This window comes from Branchiostoma floridae, unplaced genomic scaffold (genome assembly GCF_000003815.2).
Source record: "Branchiostoma floridae strain S238N-H82 unplaced genomic scaffold, Bfl_VNyyK Sc7u5tJ_490, whole genome shotgun sequence".
Lineage (NCBI taxonomy): Eukaryota > Metazoa > Chordata > Leptocardii > Amphioxiformes > Branchiostomatidae > Branchiostoma > Branchiostoma floridae.
This window is the reverse complement of record NW_023365881.1, coordinates 147,915-159,201: the sequence shown is the minus strand read 5'-3', so window position 1 is coordinate 159,201 and position 11,287 is coordinate 147,915. Positions and strand designations below refer to the sequence as shown.

Sequence of the window (11,287 nt, the reverse complement as noted above, 5' to 3'; positions counted from 1 at the left end):
GTATACCACAAAGGACCCACCAGTGCCCAGCAGTGAAATCTAAAAATATACCAGGCAGACAAATGGTTAACTTTTATGGGGCAATAAACTAATTCTACCATTTGGCAAGGTTTACCATTATGATAAATATTTCTAAAAGTGAAAGAATCCTGCAGATGTTTGAAAATTATTGTGTTATCTCTTTCAAAATGTTTCCAAAGTATTCAAAGGAATTCAAATAGATTCAAAATTCCATATTAATTCTTTTGAAAAATTTAACTGTTGGGGCTTGAATATTCTTTTATTCAAAATAATTCCAACTTATAACAATTTCTGTCTAAAAACTCTCGTGGCATATCGGAATGGACTCTATTTAAACTCTAACTTGATTTTTGTCTTGAACTTTGTTCTTGCAATGAATTGTGACCCCTTAGCTGTCTAATTCAAAGAGTTCAATACACTATTTAGACATGTAAAAAGATCTGGCAAAAACATATTTGTAACAAATAGTAATTCTGCAGAAAGTCGGCTAGTTGTTTGTTAATTGATTTATAATCTATTGGAAAATAATGCCCCATTCTGTAGTTAAGGACTACTTTGATACATGTATTTCTGTTCACGAATAGCGGTATGTGTTGACATTTTCATTTCCGTGGTTCGACTTTCAGAAATAAAGGTTTTCACTTTAAATGTCTCATGAGCGAATACTGTTGGTTAATTCTACGTTATTGTTTTACTAGTGCCGTAAGAATAGAGGAGGTGCAAATTTTTGCATACTAAATTTACGTGACAACGTCATTAAAGTGACAACGTCAGTTATTGAATACATACATGCACCGGAAACGATACAATTCTGTCAAACATTATGTTCAAATCATGAACAAAACGCATGACAAATTCCCAACCTCAAAAAAAGAAGCGATGGTAAAATCTGATAGCGATTTTACCGTGCATTTATTGCTAGCGCAACTCCGTCAATCTGCAAGCAGCTGGCGGATTCACAATTCTGAGTGAGCTGGGTAATCAGGCGTGTATGCCCTTTGACCTTTTACCTTCTTATGACCCCGGATAGAATGAGGTGTGGTGTATCTTTGTTCCAGCGCGAAAAAAAAAGGATTTTTACGGTACTTCTCGACAACACGGACGAGGTAAGAGTGTTAACCGCCTTATGAAGTCTCTGTTTTAGTGTCTACGTGCATTTGTTTAAAAAATTAGCGGCTAAAAACCCAAATACTGCACGGTTGTCTGACGAAGGGTGGGGAGGGGGGCAGTGGTCTGTGCACACAGGAAGTGTTTTCTTCTTCTTTAACTTTATTATATGTAAGACAAGGGAGAACACAGACCACTATTTGTACTTCTGTGTAAGACAGGACAGAATGAGACACCATTGAAACACTGAATAAAGCTTAAAGTGGATTGAATCTGTCAAGTATATGTAGCATATATACTATTATCAGGGCTCTTGTTTGTGCACCCAAAATTATTGGGTGCAAGAGTGGAGTTCAAGTACTGCCAAACTGACCACGCCAAGGGCTCTTTTGCACGTTGGATTTGTAATCTGCCGACCCGGGTTTGATCCCGGTTGTCGGCATGTTTGTTTCTTTCTGTTCTTACTCGCCCCTCAGAATTCTTACATTGAGACCACTGACTGTCATGTGTCGAAACACGACATCATTTGTTTCAGGAGTTTTGGGGTACTTCCTAGGATAGCTGCTGGGACGAGAACATGTTAAATTTGTACATTTTCTTAACATCGTAGATCTCTGGGTTGGCCAAATTTGGTGTTACAAATCAATTCCTGGATGTCAGAAACAGCGGGAAAATGTCAAAGCAAGTATCCCTGTTCCGATTTTTGAAGAACTCGTTCAAATTACTACCATTGAAATTACTAAATTAGATATTCTACTTTATTTTATGTAGTACACCTAAAATGTTTTGGTTTACCCAATTTTCTAGGTTGGGTACACCAGTGCACGTACCCCCCCCCCCCCCAAATGAATTTCGAGCCCTGATTTTCCTACTATCATTTGTTGCCCCTCAACAGAAAAGGCATGGCGAGTCCCAGCTGCGGAGGTTCTACTGAAGGTTTGCGCACTGGCCACCCTGGGAACGAGACTGAAGGTCTGTGCCCTGGCCACCCTGGGAACGAGACTGAAGGTCTGTGCCCTGGCCACCCTGGGAACGAGACAGAAGAAGAAAAGGCATACAAATGTGACCAGTGTGACTATGCGACAGCACGGAAATCCAATTTGGACCGACATCGATCAAAACACACCGGTGATAAACCCTACAAGTGCGACCAGTGTGATTATTCTGCTGCACAAAAATGTGCTTTGGTCATACACGTAACAAAACACACCGGTGAGAAACCCTACATGTGTGGGGAGTGTGGGTACCGGACAAATCTGAAATCTACCTTATCAAAACACATGAGAACTCATACAGGTGAGAAACCCTACAAGTGTGACCAATGTGATTACTCTGCTGCACAGAAAGCTAATTTGGACTCCCATCTAGCAAGACACACTGGTGAGGAACCCTACATGTGTGGGGAGTGTGGGTACAGGACAACTCGCAAGCCTGACTTATCCAGACATATGAGAACTCATACAGGAGAGAAACCCTACAAGTGTGACCAGTGTGACTATACGGCAGCACGGAAATCCTATTTGGATGACCACATGACAAAACACTCCGGTGAGAAACCCTACATGTGTGGAGAGTGCGGGTACAGGACAGCTCGCAAGTTCAACTTATCCCTTCATATGAGAATTCATACCGGTGACAAACCCTACAAGTGTGACCAGTGTGACTATTCTGCAGCACAGAAATCCACTTTGGTCTCCCATCAAGCAAACCACACTGGAGAGAAACCCTACATGTGTGGGGAGTGTGGGTACAGGACAGCTCGCAAGGGCGGCTTATCCCGACACATGAAAACTCATTCTGGTAAAAAAAACCTACAAGTGTGACCAGTGTGACTATTCTGATGCACGAAAATCCTGGAGAAAGGCCCTACAAGTGCATGTGGGAAGTCTGGGTACAGGACAACATACAAGTCAGACCTATCCAGACATATGCAAACCCATACCGGTGAAAAACCCTACATATGTGACCAGTGTGACTTTTCTGCAGTACAGAAATCCCATATAAAAAAAAATCCCATATAGACATTCATCTATGGAAACCCTACATGTGTGACAAATGTGGGTACAGGGCAGCTTGAAAGACAGAACTGTCCGAACATATCAAAACTCACGCCACAGAAAATCCTACAAGTGTGACCAGTGCTACTATTCTGCAGCACAGAAAGCCCTTTTGTTTATTCAAAATGCGACGGTACACAGACCTATAGGCAGCACAGCTGATTGCATAGGTTTACAAATAACATATCGGTACAACACAAATTTTCATAAGACGGTAAGCCCTTTGGGATGACAACGTGAAAAAAAAGCTGGAGAGAAGCCCTAATGTATGTAGAGGTAAAGTTATTGCTATATGAATTATGGTAGTTTAGATGATAAATAAGATTTGTTTGTTCATACATGCTTTTACGACCTCAAGGGTAGATGTGTGTTATTGCACGCTTCACTTAAATCCGTGAATGTAGAGTACAGTAGAAGCCGCTTAATTGCATAGCCTATTTTCCAGTGGATTTCGTGCAATAATGCGAGTTATCTAGCTGGACTGCACTGGTTTGGGATTTGGGTTTTCCGTGCAGTTAACAGAAATGTGCGTTAATCCGTCGTGCAATTAACTGGCTTCTACTGTATGACAAATGTCTTTTTTTGTGTTTTCGTACGTGTCTCGGTAAACTATTTGCTATCCAGTGTTAGCTCTAACACACATTTTGATATGTTGGGACTATCAAATACACTATTGTTACATGTATTGTTTTATTCCATAATGTAATGCTGTGAACAATAAGTATATACAGCTGTATGTGGGGAGTTTTCTGTGAGTTTTAGCTGTACTCAGCTTTATGATTAAAACGTGTATCGATTTTCTTCACGAAACCTCCAAAATAGGGGAGAATTCCTGATACAACTGTCGGCATCTATTACTACAGCCCTCTTCACTAGATTGTTTGGGGAAAGTTAAGTACTGCTTCCATTACATTTCTAAACTAGAGCTCAACGACCCCATACCTTCGCCACACAATTCTATCTTTTACAACTGCTGTATTAATTGTGTTTATTATTAATAATGTAAATAAGGTTAACATTTGCATAAATTATGTAACTTGATCATCATCACCAAGCAACAGACGTACGCAATCTGTTGAGAAAGAAGGCTTTTATCGCATTTTCTGATAATTTATGCAAATTAGGGCCTCATTTGCATGATTAATGTTCAACGATGTTCCCTTGTACATAACTTCCAAATGCTATAAGTAAGAAGTAAATATTCTTCTCTTTTCTAGTTACAAATGTCACATGTTGCAATGGTCCCATAATTGAACTGAGCGTGTTTAGACAATATCCTAATTAATCTTGCAAATTAGGTTCCAATTTGCAGAATTAATATGTATCTATATGAGGCATCACTCAAGCTATCTACATACCAAAAATCATAACAATCCATCTACTCCCTCTTGAGTTATTCCCTTTCAATGTCTGACACTAAACCTGCCCTGCAGTTCCAAAACAAGCCACTAGGGGGGCCCAAGCCTATGCGACTTGCTCTCGGTATCAAGATCTGCCCACCACTCAAAAATCAAAGCCTAAGCATGGCCAGAACTGAAGATATCAAACCAGGAAGTTCCGCTGCAGTACCATAACAGCCCGTTAGGGGGCCCAAAATCTAATCGTTTCTAGGTCTCATTAATACCTACCCACATACCGAATATCAATACAATCCTTCCAGGGGTTCTTGACTTATGCTGGTCTTCTACAAACATACATCCTGACACACGCTACCCAAAGTATAACCTTGCCATTCTAGCGAAGGTAACCAGGGCCCGACCAGGATGTTTGCGGAAACAAATAAAATAAGTGATTATCAAATAATTCATACAAATTATGCTGGTGACCATTTTTTTTACATTTTGTGTATTCTGTTGTCTTTTATATGGCACATTTTTGTTCCTGAAAGCAACCCGACCGGACCCGGTTTCAAAGTGTGCCCATAGCAGAAACTGTGCATTTAGACAGCCATGTTTATTTCAAGATATCCTCGCAGATCACATTTATTGATGCCACCCGAAGTAATTACTGACATGTCAACATATATCAAACTAGAGTCCCACGACCCCATACCTTCGCCAAATGATTCGATCTTTTACAACTGCTGTATTAATTGGGTTTGTCATTAATTATGCAAATAAGGCTCACATTTGCATAAATTATATAACTTGATCATCTAGTCCACCACACAACAGACGTGCGCAATATATGTTAAGAAAGGAAGCTTTTGTCGCAATTTCTGATAATTTATGCAAATGAGGATCTCATTTGCATAATTCATGTTCAATGATGTTCACCTGTACATAGCTTCCAAATGCTACAAGTAAGAAGTTCCCGTCATTTACCACAATGACATTATAGCATTTTCTCATTAATTATGCAAATTAGGTCTTTATTTTGCATAATATGTATCAATTAATATTCTTCTGCTTCTCAGTTAAAAATGTCATATGTTGCAATGGACCTATAATGGAACTGGGCGTGTTTACACGATTTCCTCATTAATTATGCAAATTAGATACCAATTTGCATAATCATTATTTCATTATATGAAGCATCACTTAAGCTATCTACATACCAAAAATCATAACAATCCGTTAACCCCTTCTTGAGTTATTTCCTTTTAAAGTCTGACACTAAACCTGCCCTGCAGTTCTAAGACAAGCCGCTAGGGGGCCCTAACCTATACCACTTACTCTCGGCATCAAGACATGTCTACCACTCAAAATCATAGCCACAGCATGTTCAGAACTCGAGATATCAAACCCGGATGTTCCGCTGCAGTACCATAGCAAGCCGCTAGGAGGCTCAAAATCAAATTATTTTTAGGTCTCATCAATACCTACCAGCATACCAAATATCAATACAATCCATTCAGGCGTTCTTGGGTTATGGTGGGACTCTACAAACACACAGAAACATACATACACACACACAAACGCTACCCAAAATATAGCCTTCTTGGCGAAGGTAAAAAAAATATCAGGTGACAACGCAACATGAAGACTCATGCCGCCTTTTCACTGACCAGCGATCCACGGAGTCTGGTAGAGGCTAAAAGAGAATTGCCAGACCACCAACATATGCACAAAGGACTTAATTAACAGTTTTTGTATACACCACTTTAAAAATGACATTTGTTACAATTTTCACACCAAAAATGTATATCCAGGCTCCTGTACCTTGGTATTGAAACTAAATCTCGCAGATTTGGCACAGGAGTGTATATCTCCACAAGACTTCAAACGTTTGGCATACGCCACTTCAAAGTTGCCAACTTTGGGGCTAATTTCGTTCAAAATGTAGATTTTGGGTTCCTGTGCCGAATCGTCCTTGTGCTGATACGCAAATAGCGTACAAAATTCACGTACGAGTGTTCGTCGAACCGCACATATAGCGGTTACGTCCACAAATGTAACAGGAAAGGAAAATACTTATTTACTAACTAAAAAAAAACAAGAACTTGCTAACTATCGCGAAGGAAATATAATCCCGTTAATATCACCGGATTTTACACTAAATTACAGCATTCTCCGCAACTCCGTCAATCTACAAGCGGTTACATTAGCTGGGTGAGGTAATCAGGTCTGTTTACACTTTGACCTTTCACCTTTGTTTGCCCCTGGATGTGTCCTGCTCTTGTTGCCTTTTGGCAGTACTTTAAAAAACTCGGTTTTAACGATACTTCTAGGCGACACGGACGAGGTAAGAGTTCCAGCGGTCTCACAAAGTCTTTGTCGTTGTCTCTGCATACATTTGTTAAAGCGTGGGGAGTGAAAAAAAGCTTTATCATGCAGATATTGTACTATCATCTGAGTATGGATGGGAGGGGGGCAAATTTCTGCCAGTACGTGTTCGAAGTCCTGTAACGCTCTCAGAACGGGCTAAAGCAACAACAAAAAATGTTTTCTTTGTTTCGTGGAGTAAGACTCCTTAATCGAAAACGTCTACTCTATTCCAGTGTTGTCTGTGATTGCATGCTTATGTTCTATCACTATCTGCACATACAAATGCTGGACTCTGCATTAAAGGACCTTAGCAGATAGTATATGTCACAAGCGGTGCTGCTGCGGTTGCATAAGTCGTTTTCTTTTTCATCACAGGCTTCAAGATTGGTCTGTTTTGTAGAGTTTCAAGTTGTTGTTTTTTTAGTGCAGCCCTGGTATTTAAGATTTGTTTCGTTAATATGCATTGTCTTTTTCCTTCTGCCATTTATTTCCCAGAACAGAGATGGCTAATCTCAGCTGTGGAGGTTCTACTGACGGTTTGCGTCCAGGCCACTCTGAGAACGAGACTGAAGACCTGCGTTCTGGCCACCCTGGGAACGAGACTAAAGGTTTGTGCCCTAACCACCCTGAGAACAAAACATACACTAGGAGGTACCAGACAAGTAGAACTTCTGCATCATTTTTGTATATAGAAAGAGTACACTGTTTTCCTTAACTCGACAGAAAACTGTTACGGTACCCTCTCACTGCACTTGGGGTACGCTTGTGGCACTGCGGGGTTCGATAACGCAGATGTACCTTCACAGAACCTAGAGGTGCCGCAAGCAAACCTACAGGTGCCGGTTGCAGGCAGGACTTTTTTTTTAAGTTAGAAAATAACGCAATGCCCCAACAGTGCCCCTACAGTGCCCCACAATGCCGTTAACAGTATCAAGGTTATTTTTGCCTATTTGTCATCAAGTATCAAAGTGAACATCCTTTTATCACTGAAAAGCTATTTTGGATGCATTTCTAATCATTTTACAGTGGTTATTGATTCGATTACAACACGGTGATTTCCATATTGTATCCACATTCTACTACTTTATGATTTAATGAATTTATTTATTCCTACAGCAGACATAACCGGACAGCATGGCATAGAAGAGCAAGCTTCATGCGCGGGAACTTTTGATGTGAAGGTTGAGAAGACTGATTCCTTGTCACCATGTTTACAAACAGAGGATCCTGACGAAGCTCCACTTCAAAACAAGACAACAGACACGGGCGGACAGCGGGACAGGGGAGGGAGAGATTCGGGTGAGGAGACGTTTTATTGGGAGGTGATGAAAACTGGCTCGTCATCACAGCTAGAACATGGGGAGAGCAACATGCCTGAACTAAATACTGAGAAACCCTACATGTGCGGGGAGTGTGGGTTCAGGACAAAACAGAAGTCAGACCTATCCATACATAAGAGAACACATACCAGTGACAAACCCTACAAGTGTGACCAGTGTGACTATTCTGCAGCAGGGAAATCTGCTTTGGACTACCATCTTTCTAAACACACCGGAGAGAAACCCTACAAGTGTGGGGAGTGCGGGTACAGGACAGCTCTGCGGTCAGATCTCTCCAAACATGCAAGAATCCATACCGGAGAAAAACCCTACAAGTGTGACCAGTGTGACTATGCTGCTGCACGGAAATCCCATTTGGATGACCACCTGACAAAACACACCGGTGAGAAACCTTACATGTGTGGGGAGTGTGGGTACAGGACAACTCGGCAATCTTACTTATCCAAACATATGATAATTCATACAGGTGAATATCCCCACATGTGTGGTAAGTGTGGTTACAGGGCAGCTTACAAGTCTAATTTATCCATACATATGAGAACTCATACCGGAGAAAAACCCTACAAGTGTGACCAGTGTGACTATTCTGCAGCACGGAAATCCCATTTGGACAAACATCTGACCAAACACACTGGAGAGAAACCCTACATGTGTGGGGAGTGTGGGTACAGGACAACTCAAAAGGCTCACTTATCCCGACATATGAGAACTCACACAGGTGAAAAACCCTACAAGTGTGACCAGTGCGACTATTCTGCAGCAGAGAAATCCACTTTGGACCAGCATCTTACAAAACACACCGGTGAGAAACCCTACATGTGTAGGGAGTGTGGGTACAGGACATATCTAAGGTCTAACTTATCCCGACATATGAGAACTCATACAGGAGAAAAACCCTTTAAGTGTGACCAGTGTGACTATTCTGCAGGAAATAAGTACAGTTTGGACATTCATCTGGCAAACCACACCGGTGACAAACCCTACAAGTGTGACGACTGTGATTATTCTGCAGCACAAAAAAGTGATTTGGACCAACACCTTAAAAAGCACACAGGAGAAAAACCCTACATGTGTGGGGAGTGTGGGTACAGGGCAGCTCGGAAATCTACCTTATCTGAACACATGAGAACCCATACAGGTGAAAAACCCTACAAGTGTGACCAGTGTGACTATTCTGCAGGACGTAAGTCCAGTTTGAACAAACATATGACAAAACACACTGGTACCAAACCCTATAAAGGTGACCAGTGTGATTCAGAAATGTGATTTTGACCTAGTAGTAGAAGTAGTAGTAGTAGTTGTTAGTAGTTGTAGTAGTAGAAGTGATTTGGACCTAACAAAACACCCTAGTGAGAAACCCTACATGTGCAAGGAGAGTGGGCGGAGGACAACTCTTTCCAGAGCATTTTTCACACTAACTTGCTTTTTTCTTGAACGAAAGTCTTTTGTTATTGTTGCAAAGAACTGTGACCAATTACCTGTCTAATGATAGTACTAGAAGAGTTCAATAGACCTATGAGAAGATCTGGCAAAAGCATGTTGTAACAAATAGTAATTTTGCAAAAGTTCGGCTAATTGTGTATTCATTGATACATAAGCTATTGGAAAATAATGCCCCATAATCTGTAGTTTGGACTTACATATATTTAATATCACTGAGCAGAAATGGCGGTATACATCGACATTTTCATTTTCGTGGTTCAGCTTTGAGTAGCAAATGTTTTCACTATAAATTTTTCATGATCAAATACTGTTGATTTATTCTACGTTATTGTTACACTAGTGCTATAAGAAAAAGGAGGTACAAGTTTTTGCATACTATATTTACGTGACAACGTCATTAAAGTAACAACGTCAGTTATTGAATACATTCATGCACCGGAAAGGACACAATTCTGTTAAACAATAAGTTCAAACTAGAAAGCCAGACATTTGCTTGAGAGCAAATACAGCATATTTCAGCCATCTCCCTCCCCAAGGAACAATAGACTGTTCAAAAATTACTCATTTGAAATATCACTTTTACTAATGACGGTTTAACCCAAAAATGAATCTTACAAAATCCCCCTGTGTAAGTATGGACTCAAGTGCACCCCATGTGAAGTTGCACAATAGACCATTCCAGAAATACTCTTGCTAAAACATGGCCTTTTGAATACTGTAAATGCGGAAATGTTCTCGGTGGATTTATGTTCGCGGTTTCGCGTTGGCCATTTCACCATGAATTTAAAACCACCGCAAACATTTTTCCAGGGCATTTAGATACTACAGTGCATGGTGCTGCCGCGAAATTAAATCCACCGCGAAAAGTCCTTTTTCCCGCTACCGCGAAGTTGAATCCCCGCAAACTTAAATGCATTTACAGTAAGAAACTGAATCCAAAATTGAATTTATCACAGAAGGTCCCCCGTGCATGACAAGATAAAATAGACCAGTCTAAAAACACTTCGCTAAAAATGGAATTTTGAAACATCACCCGTCCAAAATTGAATTGTAAAAAATCCCCCCTCTGTGTACAAGAATACCCATACCCATATGTAAGATGGAGCAGTCCAAAAATATATCCGCTAAAATAGGACTTTGACATAATCACCAAAGTCCAAAAATAGATTTAAAAAATGCCTTCTCCATGCGAGATTGGACTCTTCCAGCATACCCCATGTAGAATTGCGAATTAGACCAGTCAAAAAATAACCCCACTGAAAGACTTTTACATACTACTACTAGCAGTCACCAAAGTCCAAAAATGAATTTACCCCCCCCCCCCTTGCAAGAATGGACTCTTTCAGAGCACCCCATGTAAAATTACAAAGTAGACCAGTCCAAAAATACACCCACTGAAAGACTTTTACATACTAGCAGTCACCAAAGTCCAAAAAATGAATTTAACCCCACTCCTTGCAGGAATGGACTCTTCCAGAGCACCCCATATAAAATTGCAAAGTAGACCAGTCCAAAAATAACCCCACTGAAAGACTTCACATAATCACAAGACCAAAGATGACTTTTAAAAAATGAACCCCTTGGTAAGAATGGACTCTCCAATACCCAGCTC

The 11,287-nt window shown here is 40.6% G+C and overlaps 1 protein-coding gene and 1 long non-coding RNA gene across 2 annotated transcripts; both read left to right on the top strand.

The window, feature by feature from the left end:
• The first annotated feature begins 1,042 nt into the window (after positions 1-1,042).
• LOC118408905 lies at positions 1,043-2,237 on the top strand. Its single transcript, XR_004830372.1, has 3 exons — positions 1,043-1,127; positions 2,024-2,136; positions 2,173-2,237. It is a non-coding gene; the product is annotated as an uncharacterized LOC118408905 (long non-coding RNA).
• Positions 2,238-7,394: 5,157 nt separating this feature from the next.
• Positions 7,395-9,498, top strand: LOC118408887 (zinc finger protein 180-like). Its single transcript, XM_035809746.1, has 4 exons — positions 7,395-7,500; positions 8,009-8,403; positions 9,161-9,218; positions 9,413-9,498. Exons 1-4 carry the CDS (start codon positions 7,395-7,397, stop codon positions 9,496-9,498), a joined length of 645 nt encoding a protein of 214 aa, XP_035665639.1.
• The last annotated feature ends 1,789 nt before the right edge of the window (positions 9,499-11,287 follow it).